At 33.2% G+C, this 19,624-nt stretch overlaps 1 protein-coding gene and 1 long non-coding RNA gene across 4 annotated transcripts; one reads left to right on the top strand and one right to left on the bottom strand.

Annotated features, from left to right (window-relative positions):
• Positions 1–10,167: 10,167 nt before the first annotated feature.
• Positions 10,168–19,190, top strand: LOC147385164 (Auxin efflux carrier family protein). 3 transcript variants are annotated; one of them, XM_086425606.1, is made up of 11 exons: positions 10,168–10,304; positions 11,077–11,575; positions 12,133–12,212; positions 13,085–13,209; positions 13,855–13,976; positions 14,133–14,321; positions 16,348–16,422; positions 17,070–17,170; positions 17,840–17,892; positions 18,351–18,539; positions 18,922–19,190. In XM_086425606.1, the coding sequence occupies exons 2-11, from the start codon at positions 11,351–11,353 to the stop codon at positions 19,041–19,043; spliced, it is 1,281 nt and encodes a 426-aa protein (XP_086281732.1). In that variant the 5' UTR covers positions 10,168–10,304; positions 11,077–11,350; the 3' UTR covers positions 19,044–19,190. The 3 variants fall into 3 exon arrangements, with proteins under 3 accessions (XP_086281732.1, XP_086281730.1, XP_086281731.1); XM_086425604.1 differs by having other exon boundaries at positions 10,208–10,365; XM_086425605.1 differs by having other exon boundaries at positions 10,221–10,471.
• LOC147385165 (uncharacterized) lies at positions 17,086–17,622 on the bottom strand. The gene is made up of 2 exons (XR_015172639.1): positions 17,370–17,622; positions 17,086–17,295 (listed from the first exon to the last, which is right to left on the bottom strand). It is a non-coding gene; the product is annotated as an uncharacterized LOC147385165 (long non-coding RNA).
• Positions 19,191–19,624: the final 434 nt, after the last annotated feature.

Here is a 19,624-nt window from a genome sequence, read left to right as displayed (position 1 = left end):
GGAGCAAGCACTTGTCGTTAGTTTTACTGTTGATCCAACCCTTTGTGGGTGTAAAATTTTTGCAATAAGGGTAAGCCCCCCCTCTTTTTCAGTGTTATCCAATTGAGTAGGAAACTCATTTATTTTACACCCCTACATTTCTGCCAAAATTTGAAAAACCTCTTTGGAAATGCCATGTGTAATCCAATGGAGAGGTTCCTTCAAACTTTTGAAAACTCAAAGATTTTTTCCTATCCAATCTATCTATGATTTCCCTTTCTGTGGGCCCTAATTTCCTGTACTTAGGAATCATTGAAGTGAAGAATAACAAATCATTGATTCGACAAAATGATAAAATCCAAACAAATACACCAAAAATACTAATGTGTTATGGTGCAAAAAGTTCAATCCATGTCTCTTTGCGATCATATCACAATGAGACTAGGTTGAGTGGGCATTCCATCGATAGTGCTGTGCCACTGATGTCAATCAAAGCCCTTCGGTCAGCCTATACAAGCGTCTCACACATTTGAACACCCTTTTAGCAACGATGTTGTTGGGTGTGTTACATGTCATAGATATGCCAAGACACCTAATGGCCATAAGCACGGTAAGCGATTTGATGGGATTGATAAGTGCTGCTTGTAGAAAGGAATGACAAATCATTGATTTTGGTGTCCCGCGGCACGAGCGAATCCTTTGATAAACAAGGCAGTTCATTTTGAGCCACTCATAGTTGGAAAAAAAAAAGTTGTGATAATATGAGCCCCCCCCCCCCCCCCCCCCCCTTGCAATCCCCGCTATGCCCCATCACAGAATCGTAGATCAATTGCCTCGGGATACACAAAAACATATATGGTTTGTACACACCTCCACGCTAGGAAAGTGAGAAATGAGATCAATCTTTGAGGTTACTTCAACATTATTCTTTCTTCTATGTGAGATATTCTATCGACAACAAAAAATTGGTCTACAGAGAATCCACTTCCACTATGTGGGGTGGGCCTTGAATAACATAGTCACAGCTAATTTTTCAATGAAGGGTGTCATTTCGAGATCTTTGAAAAAGTGTAAATTTTATTATTAGAATACGAAGTTGTTGATTTTTGGATAAGGATCCTTGTAGATACATGATTTTCAATTTTCGAATATCACATCTACGAAGGTCTGAAGTCGTCACTATTCCTTTTTGTAATATAATGTGAATAGTCACCTAAGGTGTATTTTTAGAAAAAAAGAACGTCATTTTGGCGTTTCGTGACTCTTGTATGGATAAAGCATCAATCTACCTAAGATCTAGATAAGCGATTCAATTAGAAAAAAAAAAAAAAAAGGTGTTAAGCACCAATTTCTTTCCACCAATTAGTAATAACCTCAAAAAAGTAATTTGGTCATTTTCGGATAAAACGATAATTGGATTTTAGGTTATGGATATGAATGTGAGTTTTGATATGTTGAGTTTAGGATTTTAGGTTATTATGATTCGTTATGATTTATTTTAGGATGAGACTTTGAAAGTAAGTGAATTTTAGGATTTAGGTTGTATGGATTTAGGGTTAGGATAAATTGGATTAGGTGAAAATGATTTTTTAGGGAATTGAGGATTGATAGGCTTTAAGCGGGCTTGGGATAGTTTCGAATTTGAAGATGAAATGGTGAGAGATGGAGAAGGTGAGGGGTATGTAAAACCTCATTGTGGATTCATGAGATCTTTATAAGTCTTGGGAATTTTCGATTTGATTAAAATGTCAAATTTCGACGATTTGGACTTTTTAGGTTCGTTGACAAATTTTATTAAAGAAGTTTATATTTTTTAGATCCTTTCTAGTGGGGATTCATTCAAATTGAGGTGTCTACAATCCTGATATAATGAATTAAGATGTGGGTTCTACATAGAAATCATGTTGTCGTGGATTTAGAATGGGGGCACTTACCCCGTCAAGAATTTTTAAAGTCTATGAATTAGTGAGCTATTGCGACGGATTTTAGCGGTGGATGAAAAAAATGAACCCCTATTGCCCCCATTATTAGTATTTTTTTACAATCTTAATTGCCCCCACAATTATTTTTTTTCACTCTTAATTGTCCCTCATAAAAAAAATTCTACTCTTGGTTGCCCCCACATGGGCAAAATCCTAGCTCCACCCCTAATGTTATAGAATATCTCACAAGAGGAAAGAATAATGTTAAAGTAACCCCAAAGATTGACCTCATTTTGCACTTTCCTGACATGGAGGTGTGTACGAACCATACATGTTTTTCTTCGAGATATGCTAGTGAAAAGTATCTATGGTTCTATGTGCACCTCCACGTCAAAAAAGTGTGAAATGAGGTCAATCTTGACGTTACTCCAACACGACTCTAGAGGAGAACTAACAACTCAACTTGTACTCATGGTTATAAATCAGATTTGAATAAAAAAAACAAAATCAAAATATCAAATGGGGACCCCAATCTACTTTGACCCAATAATTTAGGGTGGTTTAGGTTGAGGATATTTTTCCAAAAAAAAAATCAATAATGACTCCATTTGAGAAAGGTCCAACTTGATTACTTGTTACATCGGACTTCAATTAATACCATCCCCATCAAATAGGGACCCGATGTAATAATATGTGAGAAAATATATAAATTATATTTATAATTTATCTATCAATTTGGATTTGATTTCATCTATATCGAAGTCAAATATTGTCCTATTTGATTTTGATTCAAATATTTATATCAAAAGAAAATTTTATTCTAACGTGGACCTACTTCGATAAACCATTATTGCATTACTAGGCAAAGTGACATTTCAAGAAGATTGAACAAATTATTAATAACCAAATAGACGAAACGAGGAACACCACAATATAATAGTTTAATCTCAAAATTTTGAATTAAACGATCAAAGACATCATCTTAAGATAACTAAAATACCTTGAGATGTGTGAGACATGAATTTTTTATCGATCTTGATCACTCTGGATCGAAAATTTCCTAAATCTAACGGCTACAAATCATGGATCAGTGGGCCAAAATAGGACAGGTGGGTTGATCATGTAAGACAACTCTGATTGAACAGAGAGAGAAAGAGAGTCCCACAAGCATTATTTATGCAAATATGTTAGTTGTTACATCATGCTAGGCCACCACCACACGAATCAATATATCTTGGCACATGTAACAGTGACAATGGGTGTAGGAAATCATTTTACTGTTTTGGGCCCACATTGACTCTAGGTATAGTTGCACATAGGATGATCTCAACAACTCTTAACGAATTTTAGTCAAGAAATTGACTGGTCGATCCAAAGCATCTTCGATGGACTTTGTCTTACAACAACGTCAAAAAAAAATGGTCAGGAGAAGAGCACGTGTCATGTCTTTTTAAAGTTGAATGTTAGTCACGGCTCTCTCACCAAGCCAATATCACGTGATTGGTAGATGGATAAGGCGACACGAATCTCCCATTCATATTTCTTTCTCTCTGTCCACATGAACCATGTAGTTTTTCTATACGACAGCCCATGGACCAGATATTATTATTATTCGTTGTTTTTTTTTTTTTTTTTTTTGAATTTATAGTTTTTGTACAACTGTTAATTGTCCTTTAATTGAGAATATTCCAATACAGTCCCTTGAGCCTACATAAAGTTTTTATGAGTAATTGAGTATGACCATGAGAAGTAATATCACATTTTCTATTTACTTATATGCCCTTCTTGTAAACGTACTTTTGATTCGAGGGTATAAAAGTAAATATATCAAATTGTCTATACAATTGTTTTGTAAACTAAATAAATATAAAATTAGGTATTTAACAATTTTTATAAATATTAAAAAAAATATATGATTCATTCATTAATTTCAGCAAAATACATAATTATTATAGTATAAAATCTTTGATAGATCCCGTGAATACGAATCGAAATAGACATGGTATCCTCTCTCACATTAAGAAGGTAAAAGTCAAAAAAAAAAAATGAAGTTGAAGAAGGTTGTGACAATTTTAACACGACTCGAAAACGACACACTAATATTCATACTAAAAATCAAATTCACAACCTACCTATCATGGAAAATATCTCTTCTATTGATCAAGATTGATAAATTAATAAGATAAAAATAGCAAAAACAAAAGAACATGAGAGTTACGTGATTCGACAAAATTACTTATATCCACGGGCGACGATGATAATTTTTTATTGACGAAAATTACGAAAATACAATACTTTTTAGAGTTTCTAAACTTGAAATATAAATGACATCATAGTGCAAAACACACATATTTAATTACAAAAATACCCCAAAAGTTGTACAGAGGCCCAAATTGAATCGTTCCCCTCAGGGGCCTGTCGAACCCCCAAACTCCTGACTACAAGATACCAAAAAAAAAAAAAAAAACTCAAGTTAGGACTATAAACAAAAACTAAAGGTATTAATCGCATATCGATATGAAATTGTCAACCCCTGAAGATTTGTCATCAATGTTCTAATTTGTCAAGGACTCACGTATGTGTCATCTAGCAAGAAAACTAACCCATCTTGATAATATGACTCGCCAGGTGGCATACTCAAATGTCTCCGAGACGTGGACAAGTTTGGAAATCAAAGGTACAGATTCCCTCAAGATACACTTTTTTTATATAGAAGTGCAATCGTGAATCTTGAGGCATATAGATCTACAGTACACTTGTCACATCATGGAGTCATTTGAGTATGCCACCGATCGAATCATTATCACGACTCAAAAATAATACATGTATAAGATGTATAGTTGGATGATGGACCCCACACGACTTCAATGATATTGATAAAGGACATCTTGATCAATCTAAATTATTAAACCTAATAATTGTAACTTGCCTGATTAGAGAGAAGAACAAATGCATGGTCAATATTTTAAATATTATTCAAATCAAAATTTTCTTGGAAAATACAATTTATAGGTGCAAGATGGCATTTCCCATTCCTCACTCCAAAACTAAAAACGAACTCTCCTTTTGATTATTTCTCTATTTTGTTCGAACTTCAGCAAATAATTTTTAAGAAAACTCATTTTCTTGGAATGATTTTTCTAACCTCAACCATATGTGAGACAAGGCCATAAACAAAGATTTCCATGAGACTAGTACTGACTTTTAGTGATTAGTGAATATTTTTTATTGAGATACAATTTTCTTGGAAATCCCAATCATCTAAATTGTATGTAAGCGATGATTTTTTTTAAGTAATATATATTTTAAAAAAAAATTTAAGGCAAAATTATTGTTCTTGGCAATTTTGCATGCCCTAGGGAGGAATCTGATTAAATTACAAATAAAGATTAAAAAAAAAATAGAGTTACTATTGCCACACCAATTTTACTAATGCCTCACCCCTCATTAAAGACAAGGAATTCAATTGAAAGATATTTTATTTTATTAGTTTTAATAATATTCTTTATCTTTTTGTCAAGATATTTCATAATCAATTAGGTATACTATTGAAATATAATAATTGTTTTCCAAATTAATTAATTAAGGTATTGATATGACCAGGCACGTTTTTGGTATGGTCGGACAACACATAAACGTGGCCATTACAATCCAGTCCTGGTTATATCAATTCTTCTATAGTCATTTTCCCAAAATTATATTAATTTATATATATGATTAAAAATTACTTGTAAATGGTCAGAACTTCTAGGGAGATTTTTTTAAATAAAATTGTAATAACGAGATGTTGATGGTAAATTTCTTTTAAAAGTTTTAGAAAAATACTTTTCTTACTAACTTAACAAGCAAAATTTCTTGTTCCCATCATCTTGTGACATCCAAAAGCATGATTTGATTCCTTGTGGTTGTAGAAGGTTGTGGTGTTGGATTTCCAATGTGGGTCAAACTATCCTTAGTAAGATTTGAAATCTTATTAAATTAGTACGACTAGTTTAATTCAAAGTCTTAATCATTGATTATCAATTGACAGCGTGTGATGTGGGCAATTATTAACTTTATATGACTTAAGGCATCCTAGAATTGACGCACATTAATAATTAATAAAATAAACAAAATTAAATTTTAAAAGAATAAATATATGAATAATTCAAAACTTTTCTGATCCCGATTTGGCTCGTCACATGAATGATTCTTTATTAGTGTCATATGAATTGGGATGTTATAAGAAAATATTGGTGTGACAATAAAAATTCTCCTCCATGAATCAGTGTTTTTTTACTTTGTTCCAACCACCTCTTAAATGGATAAAAGAAGTTTAATGTGACGTTCTAAGATGTATATTAAATAAAAGATCTATGGCCCCATCAACTTTTTCTTAGAGTATCATAAGAAATGCAATAATTCTCTATTAGGATTAATATCATAGATGGATTGTAAGAAAATATGTGTGAGGCATTAGAGGGCATAGAGGGGTAAACGACCTCTAAAATGATGAAAACGAGATTGGTGTGAGAGATTTTTCTTAAAATGTGCGCAACTTATGTTTAAATTAAGGATTTGATACTCTGTTCATTTTAATTCCCAAACCAAACATGCATTTTGACTGAATTCGTCACTTTTATAATTAATAAATTCATTGGTATACGTTGAGTTTAGTCTTACATTGAACATAAATTGTCTTATCTCTCTCCTTATAAATTCTTAGGTCTCTCTATTTATTGTCAATTGATTTTGAGTTAGATCCTCAAATTTGTCATGGTATCAGAGTATATATATATATATATATATTTTCTCCATATCACCCAGTTCATATCTCCATGTGCTTTGTCCAGTTCGGCCCACACGTGCAGGGGCGTGTTGAATTTAGTCCTACATAAGACGCAAATTACCTTATCTTTCTCCTTGTAAGTTCTTGGGTTTCTTCATTCATTGTTAATTGGCCCAAATTTATCAGTATGTTTATTAATTCGTAGATATTAAAAGTGACGAACTTACGAGTTCATAAATTATAAAAATGATCAGAATTTCGTCATATTCAAAGCACGAAATCAAAATTCACCCTTGATGTGAGGCTCTAACATGCGTGTTAAATAGAAAGAGAACTTCTATTGTGACACCAACATTTACTTGGAGCATGTCATTATTTATATTATTTTTTTATTAGCATCATATGAAATTATGAATTGAAGTGTTTGAAAAAAATATTGATGTTGCAATAGAAGTTCTTGTCTAGATCCATACATCTAGTGTCGAACCTTGAACATGTTAGAGGTTTAAAAAAGAGTCCCTATAATATGACCCACCAGGCGGCATACTAAAATGACTCCATGATGTGGATAAGTTTGAATATCGTAGATCTATACATCTCAAAATACACAATTGTACTTTCTCATAAAAAGTATATCTCAAGGAAATCGTGTGTCTTAAGCATACAGATCTACGACACTTGAACTTGTCCACATCATGAAGTCATTTGAGTAGGGGCGGAGCTAGTAAAGAGACATTGGAGGCAATTGCCCCCATTCAAGTTTTTTTTTAGCATTTTAGATACCCCTTGAATTTATAGTTAAATTTGATATACTTTTACATTTTCAACCACTGACATGCCCTGTTTGGCCCTATTGCCCCCACTCCATCGTCTTCCTCCAAATTTTTGCCTTCCTTCTCATCCAATTAATTATAAGCTTGCCCCCACTAAAAAAATCCTGACTCCACCCCTGAATTTGAGTATGCCACCTGGTGAGTCATATATCACGACTCATTAAAAATCCTAAACAGCCAAAAGTAAATCAATAATAAATACTAAAATGATAGAAAACTGGTTTGATGTGATGTTCCACATAAAACAATAAGGGTCTTATATTACGCATCTCAAGGTTTCTATGGTGAATGATGCTTAGTAACGCTTTTTTCCTTACTATCATAGTAAGAAAAGGGTTTCTGGAACAATTATACAAAGCGTACAAAAACAAAACACGCATTAGAGATGGAATCTCTTGTTCTATTTAACGTAGAAGACTTGATGTCATCCACTTGTGGGCCCAAAACTTTTGGTGGACCAATCTACAATGATATTGATAGTTCGTTGCGTCGTTCCTTGAAGCGAGAGCTTAAATATATCTTAAACTAAGGTTTAAACTTTAGAGGAGAATTTCATAAAACTCAAGAGGAATTACCGATAATACCCATATAATAATGGTAAACGAGGTTGAACAAGTGAGGTCGACAAAATGTAGCCCCGTGAAATTGCTAGAAGATTGTAAGTACGTAGGAAAATCAACTTTTGGGAATCCCAAAGGGTACAATAATAATAATACTAGTAAGGAAAAAATAAAAAGAGATTTATTAAACATTTCTATCCGTAGTAATTTTATTACAAAGAGAAACTTACTTATCAAATTTGTTACCTAACAAATCTTGAGGTGAAACTCATATTACTAATTTTTAAAAAGTATTAAATACATATAATACCTTTGATTTTTAAAATACTTACTATCTGACTTAAAATCATATGAAGTAAAATCTTGAGGTCACTTCAGCATTATTCTTTCATAAATTTATATTGTCTGAGAAATTACCATTAATACTCATATAATAATGGTAAAAGTTTTAATCAATATAAGTTTCATAACTAAACAAGTGAGATCCACAAAATGTAGGTCTGTGGAATTTACCTAAAGAGATTTAAGTACATGGCAAAACCAACTTTTGAGATTCCCAAAGGGCATAATAATGTGGTGAGAAAAAAATGGAGTGAGATTTATTTAACAGCCTGGCACTTATATTTTTATTATAACGTGAACCGTATTTATCAAGTTTGTTACTCAACAAACCTTAGAATGGACTCACATAACTAATTTTTTTTTTTTTTTTAATATTAAATACCTATAATGATCTCAATTTTGTAAATCAATACCTATACTATCTTTTCTCTTTTCTCAACACCTATTCTCTTTCCCAAAATCATAGATTAAACATGGGAGTTAGACAACATTATTGCAAATGATTAAAATCCTATAATACCATCAATTTTTTTAATGAAATACCCATTGTATCCTTTGCATGGTTTGGGAGAGAAATAAATGTTGAGAGGAAAATGATGTAACATACATTAATTTAAAGAACTTGGAATATTACAAATATCTAATCTTATTAAAAGATGTGGGTCTCATTCCAAAGTTTGTTGAGTAATAAATTAAAAAAATAAGAGAGTTTTGTATAAAAAATAAACAAATAGGTATGTTCGATAAATCTCTTGAATTATTTAATCTTTTAAACATATGTGGGTCCCACTTTAGTGTTTGTTACTTACATGTACATGTATAATTATTTTATATTTTAAATAGATATGGGTCCCACTTCAATACTTGTTACTTACATGTGTAGGTATAATTATTTAATCTTTAAATGAATATGGGTCCCCTTCAATGTTTGCTTAAATATGTTGGTAAGTAAATTACAAAATAAAAATTGAACATTAATCAAGTTGCCAACCTATTTTTATATGGAGGATAGATTAGGGGTGCCAATGGGATGTTCCACATACATCCAGAACCGAGACCTAAATAAAATCTTCGTTCTGGTTCTTATTAGTTTTGAGTCCCAGTATGAGATCCTTAGACTCAGAATCAACCCTACAAATATCTGATACCCACAAAGATAGGTAATATTTTTTTTATTAACGAATAAAATATACAAATATCCAATATAATAAATAATTATTATATATTTATAAATGTAGCAATTTAACTTGTAATTCCTCAATTGGAAGTTAAGATAGCTAATAAGTTCTCAAACAAATAAAATTTACTTCAACCACACTTACTTCAAAATATATTTTTCTAAGTATTTAATTAGACTATTAGTTTCATTATAAATATGATAAAATTACTAATCCAGCACCCAAAAGAGACCAAAGGCGTACGGATCTACGATTAAAATGGAAAAAATATTGTAATAACCCACCCAGGCCAATAATTGTACGCGGCCAGTATTTTGTCCAGCGGACAAACGCAACTTCGTTTTAGATTTTTTTTTTGTTTTTTGAATTTACACGTGTCCACTTCCGTCTAAGTACCGTAATAACAGTGGCAATGGTGGTGATATGAAATGGTTACTCCGTTATAACGGTAGTAGTTAAACTTGAACAAAACTAAAATAGTAGGGTATTTTCGTATTTTGAAAAAAATGCGGACGCGGCAACAAACTTTCCATTGGACAAGGACATCGAAGTGTCACGGAATGGCACGTTCGACATTTCTTATAAAAATGAGGGTAGTATAAAGATATTAAATTATATCGTATGTAATATACGAGAGAAATAAGGAAACAGATGAGTTCTCATTGGAGAGTTGGGAGTTTAATTCGGTTGGAAGCAAAAGCGGATGAAAATCGTCTTTGTTTGTGAGGACCTCTCCCAATTCCAACATGAATGATTTCTAGGTTTTCAAAGAGTTTGAAAGAGGTTAATTTATATTGATCTTCGAAGAATTTTGCGAGCTTTACGAGACCTTTTTTTTTTTTTTTTTTCAAATTTTTTGAAGGATCAATAGTGGAATGTTGTCGATCTGGTGATTCTCTCTCTTCTGTCTCCCCTTTTGTTTGATTTGGTTGGGATTTCTGGCGAGTTAGATAAGGTTCTGGAGAGTATTTTTTCGTGTTTTTGAAGAATTAATCTTCGTTTCAGATTGTTTCATGATGAGTTCTGCTTTTTGGTGTTATTGATGTTCTGGCTGATCTCTCTTCTGAAATCCGTTTTGGATAATTATGTTGGATTTCTGACAAACTAGAGAAATTTCTGCAGAAAATTTGTTGTTTATTTGAAGAACTCGTCCGCCGTATTTCTCGATGAGCTGTTTTTTTTGTCATCTCTCTCTGTATCTCTCTCAATAAAGTTGTCACATTTTATGTGCGTTTGATGAATTTCTAGAGACTTGTTTTTCGTGTATTTGAAGGATTTATTATTGTGATTTAATATTCTTTTTCTCGATGAACTTTTTTTTTGTTGGTCTCTCTCTCTCTCTCTCTCTCTCAAAGTTCTCACTTTTTATTTTTATTTTTATTATTTATAATGTTTTTGGTTTTTAAAATTTAGGTTTGAATTTGTGCTGATGTTTTTTCGATTATTTATTTTGGAATACTATCTGAGACAAATTTTTTTTTTTTAAATTTGAAGGAGAATGGCAGAGTAGAATCTTTGAAACAGAGGTCAGCAAGCGAGGATCTAGAACCAGATCTTTTTTTTTTCATGAATCCAACGGACAACCTTCTTGCAAGTTGAAGCTCGAATTTCACCCAAATATCCGAAAGCAGTTGGCTTTCTTCAATCTCAGACGGGTTTCTTCAGACATTTTGGACTAAACAGGATTTTATAGATCGATTAATTCCTTTCTCATGCCTCAGGGGGAGGAAGAAAAGCTTAATTGACAAATTGAAAAGGGTTTTGGTGGATGTGGGTTTCATCTGTCACGGAGTTACGTGTCATGGGAAACATGGAGAGGTTTCTATCGACTCTCTTGGTCGAAGCTCAAGCAGGAGGAGAATCAGTGTTTGCAACGATGAAATTTGCAGTTTTGCCCATTGCGAAGGTTTTCACTATGTGCTTTATGGGATTTCTAATGGCATCAAAGTATGTTAACATTCTACCTGCAAGTGGTCGAAAGCTTCTTAATGGGGTAAGTAAGCAAATTTAGTTCTTTTATTAGTTTGAATTCATATTAAGAGATGTCAAAGTTATTCTGCTTCTTTGTTAAAGAAGCAATACACAGTGGGGTTGGATTCCTTAGTAGTCGTAAAGTTCCATGCTTTCAATGACTTTTCAAAGGGTGGTCTTTCACTATTCCCATCCCCGACTTTTTCATTCTGTAATTGAAAAATTCTCTTGTTTCCTTTTACAATTGGAGCTATTAGTTGCTATAGAAAAGATTAATGACTATGAATCAGAACTCTTATGAATTGAAATAACAGAATCACTCTTAGGGATATTGAATTCTTATAAATTTAAATTACAGAGACACAATTCTGAGATAATTGTTCATAGGCTTGATAATAATAGCGACGAAAGAGCTTTTAGACCTTTGAGAACATTCTGGGTCACCGAAAAAAAGTTATAAACTTAAAATAAGTTGATTTGTGCCATTTAAGTAACTTTTTCTCTGCTTGGTTTTTTATTTTATCGGTATTCTGTTATTATATGGAATAAGTAACTGATTGTCTCTAATATGTGATGCAGTTGGTCTTTTCGCTTTTGCTCCCATGTTTGATATTCTCTCAGCTTGGACGAGCTGTCACTGTACAAAAAATGCTTGAGTGGTAAGAATCAGAACTTTAATTTTAGAAGTTGAGTCCTTATCAGGTTCTTATGTATAACAAGCTTGTTCTTCTCATTTATTTTATTTAAATTTAAAATTTATTTTCAATCGTGTTAGATTTCTTTTCCTTTGCTTAATTTTATGAATGTGGGTTTTTGCATCTTTTTGAATATTGGCTGGTTTATACCCTATTTAACTGATCTAGGACTGATTGCAGATGCATGGTAAAATTCTGTAAATTTGGTATGAAGTGAGCAAAATTGTGTTTTTGGATTTGAAGTTTCATTTAGTGGATCTTACTTTACTGCTGTAAACTAGCCAAAATTGTAATTCTTCATGGTCTCTTCCCCAATTAGTGAATTGTATTTACCTTTAAAATATGCAACCAGTTTCATTGGTAACATTTCGGAAGTGATTCTTGAGAATTGAATTCCCATATAATTCAAAGTTTTCATGTACTAATTGGATATTCTCATATAATAATATGGTAGTCATTTTTATACCTATCTTGCATATCAAACATGTACTGATATAAAGTTGACTGTGTCAAATAAGGAAAGACAATGGCTGGTCAAAAAACAAAGAGACAATGAGTTATCTAGTTTTTCTCACTGACACTTCCCCACTTGAGTGTTCCCAAGTTTCCTTGTTATACGGTGTTCAGAGAATGCACAGTATTAGACTGCTATTTTACTTGCTTGTAATAGTTGAAAAATACATGTATGTGGCAATACTTTAACAGGAACAAGATGGTGTTATTTTTTCATTCGAAGTGAGTCATAAGTTAATCATGTATTTTCCTTGATGTTACTTTTTAATGTGCTAATATTTAAAGGGTAAATGCAAGCATGTGACTTGTTATTACATCTACAGGTGGTTTATTCCGTTCAATGTAATTCTGGCTACCATATCAGGTTCAATAATTGGTTTAGTTGTCGCATCTATCGTTCGACCACCATATCCATACTTCAAGTTTACTATCATACACATTGGAATTGGTAAGTTACTTCATTTTGTTTAGGAAACCATCTTAGCAATCTCTGTTTTTTAAATTTTTTGTTTCTGAGAAAAAATATTGATTTTTTGCCTCAAGAACTTGTGTGTGGTGATATTCTTTGCATATTAACAGCAGAATGCATGGCATGTCAGATGGTATATATATATTTTTTAACTTCTTGGCTTTGCTAGAGGGATTAGTTCTATGTAAAAGATTTTATTCCCATCCCTCACTACTGTCTTTTTAAACCACCTTAACCATCCTATGTTGTAGATTGATTTCAAATGCAGATGTGTGAAAGTTGAAATTTGTGTCTCAAGATATATTTTATGATTTAGACTTCTATAATTGGGTACAGGTTGTTTTCTCCCATTATGTTGAAACAGAGATTTGTGTTTCACCTCTCCCATCTTAGTAGTAGTACCCATGCTTATCTTCTGTTCATTATAGGGAGTGGCATCTGTTCTGAATGTGATATATTCCGCTTTAAAACTTTTTCTGTTGTGGCAAGTTCAAGCAGAAAATTGCAGACCATTCTTAATTTTAACCTCTTTGTCGGTGCTTTATTGGTATTTGCCAGTAACCATTCAAATGTTTTTTTTATTTAAATTTTTTGAATGGATCTCTTGTTTAACTTTGAATACAGGCAACATTGGGAATGTGCCACTTGTCCTGATTGCAGCTTTATGTCGAGACAAATCCAACCCTTTTGGTGACTCAGAGAAATGTAGCGAAGATGGGACTGCATATATCTCATTTGGCCAATGGGTAGGTCCCAAATAGTTTCATGTGATAAGAGCAACTCATGCATTCTCACTCAATTTGCAATTTAGCTCGTGCTTTAAATAATAACTGCTTTATGTCGTGCACGCGCATCTCTATCTTTCATTTAGAGCTTCACCATTCTCTGTTTATGAATGTCAGGTTGGTGCGATTATTCTGTACACATATGTTTTTCAGATGCTTGCGCCTCCTCCAGAAGGTACCTTTGACATTGAAGACAAAAATCTTCCAATCAAGGACCCACCAAAGGATGCGACACCCGAGCAAGTTCCCTTGCTTCCTCAAGATGAGCCTGAACCAACAGTCTCAAATACTACCGAGAAAGGAAAAGTAAGAAACTAATTTTGCCTTTTTCTGTCCAAAGTAAGTTTTGTTCATTGTGACACTTTTTTTTCTCTCTCTAAGAGTAATTCTGCAGACTATCTTTTCGGGTAAGGCCAAAGTTTCCAAACCAAACTATTCATTCCTTGTAAATAAAGCTCAGTAAATTAAGAAATAGAACTCCCTGCTTTCCCGAATAAGATATTGTAAAAGGAAAACCCTATATTGAACTTAGTTTATTATAGTAAAATGCCAATCTTCTGGACTACTGAATTTTTTTTCATTTTTACTATCAGCTTATGAAATTCAAAATTGAACTTGTTAGCACAAGAACTTTTGATGTACTGATTCAACACTCAGAATAAGAGCACCTCTCCTGGGGAAGAAATTCAAAATTACTCTGTTGCAATTAGAATGTGTTTATTTTCCGTGGAACCTATTTTTGTCATCAATCTGTAGTTGATTAAATGATCAGATCCTTTTCAAGTTATTATTATTGTTATCATCATCGTCATCATCATTATCTAAACCCACTTGCTTATCAAAAAAGAAAAAGACAACACCAAAAATCATATGGTAGAAGTAGGGGTGTCAATGGATAGTCAAAAATTGGAATCCAATTCGAATTTGAAAAATCAGATATTATCCGAAAATTTCGGATCTTGGATTCGAATTCGGATAGTTTTATATATTCAAATCCTTATCGGATATGTATTCGGATATTAACATTTCGAATCCAATAATATCCAATTCGAAATAATATATAATATATATTATTTTATTCGATTTATTTATTATACAAATAAAATAATATAAATAGTATAATATATAATAAGTTTTTTTTCATAATGAAAAATCAGTTGGATAAGGAAAAATTATGTTTTTTTTTATATACAAATTATTTGAATTCTAATCAGATATTATCCGATATCCAATAGGATAATCGGATTCGAATTCAAATATTACTGTATTTGAACCAATAAGCATCCGTTGACAGCCCTAGGTAGAAGTGAAAGCCAATATGGATTATAGACACCCTCCTTAAACTCACAGCACTTATTTTCGCCTAAAAGCCACCATCTTCATTACTTTAAAAACTTTATTACTTCAGCAGTTGTTGGGCATCGAACAAAATCATAAAGAAAAAATTTCTTTGCATGTGACTAAATAAATGATGATTGCGAATGACAAATAAGATTTCATAGAGGATTAATTAGAACTAGAACTCACCGGAATGACAACCTGCTTCTTAGGAGAAGCGGAGGAAAGATGGTCTGGAACACCACACTTTAGCATGTCTGTCTTTTCGTTATCACCCTGGTCGAACTGAGACTTCCATTCTCACCCTCCCTATTGTGGAGCCTGATATTGTGTGGTTTTCTGCTTTTTTATTTTATTTTATTTATTTATTTATTTTTATATACTTTGGAATCTGTATATTTTATCCTAACTTGTCATCTGTACACAACCTTCTGATCTAACATTAAGGACATCGTCGGAGAGAGGCAGTCAAGTAAATCTAACTCTCCTGTTGCTTTGTCCTCCGCTGATTCTTCTTTTGCTTCTCTGTCTGGGTGTCACTGTTACTTCTTTCAGCAGACTTTGAATCTTGTAAAGAAATAATTTTTCATCTCTTAACTCCCAAGAACAATCTGGTTTTCTGCATTGCAAAGCCCAGAAGCTCTTTCAGAGTCTTAGACTGCGATTCCACTTACTGTATTCTGGATTTTTTTCTTACTAAAGATTCAGCAAGAACATCTCCTAGCCTTTGGTTGGATAAAACCTTCTTTGATTGTTTCTAGCATGAGAACAATGGCAAGAGATTTACAGAGGCCCTTGAAGAAAGGACCCTAGGGGAACTGAAAGACTGTACATCACTTACATCAGTGCATTGTTTGTCTAAAATTCATTAACAATATTTGGAAATTTTCTTGTTTTGGATTTTCTGAGTGTTCTGGGTAGGTTCTGTTTAGTTAAAAATTTATAGACAGGTTTTAGATTGACTTATTTATCCGTGTCATGCTTCTTGATGCAGATTAGAAGTTTCTTTGCTTACCTATATGAGAAGTTGAAGCTCAAACAAATACTGCAGCCCCCTATCATTGCTTCGGTAAGTTTAAGCACTTGGAGTTTGGTTACCTGGTTAATTTATTTCACTAACTTGGACTTCAGGGAACTCCATTCCATTTTTAAGCAATATACCTGACGTGACCATATGTCTTATTAGAAAATTCATACTTGGCACCAACTTTCCTGGCTGTAAAAGCTTAACCAAGCTTGTCGGCTCAATGATTCTTCTGTTAACTATACCAAAAAAGAGAGATTATTCTATGTTTATCCTTCTTTAGGATATGCATGACCTCATCCTCATGAATATGGAATTATGTGATTCACGGAGCTTACAACACATCTCTGGAAAACCTTCAGTGTCAAGATATTATTTTAAGCCAAGCCAATCCACTTGTCTCCTCAAAGTGTTTAGCCTAACAGTATGGCTCACACTGCCGAGTCGTCAGTTGAGTTGCCTAGTTTCCTAATGATTAAACAGACATGTAGGCACCCTACTGTTCCTACATGTGATTCTTCATAAAAATTTGGTTGTATCCTTGCCAAACTTGAGCATTTGTTCTTAATATCTGACTTAAAATAGGATTTCGTTCTTGATGAAGACTTGTTTTAGTACACTTGCATGAATGGCCTCTCGATTTTAATTATTGCCAATTCACCTCTTAAGTTGGTCTGCATGTTCTTCTGCAGATCCTGGCAATGGTAATTGGTGCTGTACCATTTTTGAAGCGATTAATCCTTACAGATGATGCTCCACTCTTCTTCTTCACCGACAGCTGCATTATTCTTGGGTATGTTTTTTCAATTTATACCTTGGTGTTCATCAGAATTATCTCTATGTATCAATTTTGTTTTATTGTTAGAGAAGTGGGATTTTTTAACCTTATAGCATTGTGTGAAGTTGACTTATGGATGACTAAAGGGTCCCTGCACAATAAAATACAAAAAATAGTGTACAAACTCTCTCCAGGACATAGCTAACACAACCACATTAAGATAACGTGCGACCTTGCTTACAACCCACAAGAAACTCTTTCAATGACCATGTTCCGGGCCATCTTGGAAATCAGATTATTCAATATGCTTGTCACCCAACAATTATGTAACTGTGGTGGGAGATACTACTATTAGCTGATAAACCACATTTTAGTATAAAACAGTTAATAATGTTTCTAGGTCGACAAAACTACATAAGAACTACATGTAAACAGTATGAAGGAGAAAAATCTCTAATTTCCACCAAAACCTGAAGGGATACATTTCTCGTTTTTCTCTTTACTTAAATCCTTTGCTAATTACTTACTGTTACCTAGACCCATTTACACATATGTAAAGACAAGAATTGTGTTTGGAAGCTCCCTGTTTTAATCCATGAATTAATAGTGAATTTTGCATTTGAAGCTTATTTGCTGTATCTTATAACTTTCAATGATAATCTAACAATCCTGTGTAACCATCAGGGAGGCCATGATTCCTTGCATTTTACTGGCATTGGGGGGCAATCTTGTAGATGGTAAGTTCATTTCCATTCTTGTATGTCTTTTTATGTATAAATATCAACAAAAATAGCTGTTCAAGAAAAAAAAACTAAAGTTGCACGCATATTTTTATTGACTAATGATGAATGCATGTGGTAAATCATGCGCAGTCTGTATGTGGCTGATGTGGCAAGGGCACAGAACCGCAGATCTTTTTCCTTGGGTATCCCGAAGAAAAAGATCTATGGTTCTGTGCCCTTGCCACGTCAACTGTGTACAGACTGCGTATGATTTACCGCATGCATTCATTATGACTCATATTTATTTGATGAACCTGAGGTTCATTTATCCCAACTCACTGGATTCCCATACCATACACGGTCCACGGGCTTATTGATCCTGGCCGTTAAATCATTGAAACCTCTCTTGGATAAGGTGATGCTCAGAAGTTTTGACTGCTGATAGCTTTTTTTTTTTTTTTGGTTGGTTGCAGGACCAGGGAGTTCAAAGCTTGGACTACGAACAACTGCTGCAATTATTTTTGCACGGTTGGTTTTGGTTCCCCCAACAGGGCTTGGTATAGTTACATTAGCTGATAGACTTGGCTTCCTCCCACCCAACGATAAGATGTTTCGATTCGTCCTCCTTCTCCAGCATACGATGCCCACATCTGTCCTTTCTGGTAATTCTGGATTCCTCATTTCCAATTTTACCTCTTTATTACTATAGTAAAAGAAACTATAGATTTAAAAAAAAAAAAAAGCTGGAGAGAAGAATAGAAGAAACCGAATTCTACTTTTCCCTCATTATCTGAACACCTCTTAGGCAATTCTTTTTCTATTCAACTCTAGATAGTAATTTCTACAGTCAAGTTTTGCCGATTATTACAGCGTGGTCATTTCAATAACGTAGGAGAACCTCAAGTTCAACTAGCTAATTTACCCTACCTCTCATCACATTTTGGTCTATAAGCAGAATCACATTCTACAGATACATTGTTCAAATATTTTCTGTTGAGTGGTATTGTGAGAAGGAACTCAATTGTATTATCTCTATTGTAATAGGTGCTGTCGCCAGTTTAAGAGGATGTGGAAGGGAGGCCGCTGCTGTGTTATTCTGGGTTCATATCTTTGCAATCTTTTCCATGGCTGGGTGGATCATTCTTTACTTCCGCATACTATTCTGATGGTATATCATGTGGTTGAGCATCTTTTTTCGTGTTAAATAATATTTATTGTACCTAATAAAGAATTCAGCCATCGTCATTATTTACACCTTTTACAGGTCGTTGGAGTCTCGGCAACATTAGTTATATTTTTTCATTTTTAACTTTTACCATGAACCAAACCTTCGAGGGAAGGCATGTTTCTTTGTATCCTTTCTTATTACCTTCATACATACATGTCAGTTAGTTTCGTATTCTTAGTCAACTAAAATTCAAGTCCCATATAAAAAGATATTTATTAGGACCATCAAGAGAATTTTAATTTACTCAAAAACCCAAGATAAAATAAAAGTTTTATTAAAATTTCAACACAGGACACCTTACTTACCTGATCCTCAAAATTATTGGGGTTACAAAATTTATCTGAAAATTTGAAGGTATTTTAATTGTTAAAAATATAATAAATATTTATTAGCAATAAATGATAATAGTGTTATAGATATTTTAAATCTAAGCTGTAAAATAAAAGATTTTATTATTTTAGCTTAGAGAAAAGAAATCCAAGGCATCATGATGCTTTGAACGTGCTCAGCTCAAGAACA

This window comes from Akebia trifoliata, chromosome 15, assembly GCF_017979445.1.
Source record: "Akebia trifoliata isolate Shusen 1 chromosome 15, ASM1797944v1, whole genome shotgun sequence".
Classification (NCBI taxonomy): Eukaryota; Viridiplantae; Streptophyta; class Magnoliopsida; order Ranunculales; family Lardizabalaceae; genus Akebia; species Akebia trifoliata.
Note: the sequence above shows the minus strand (reverse complement) of the source record. Positions and strands in the feature narration are given on the sequence as shown.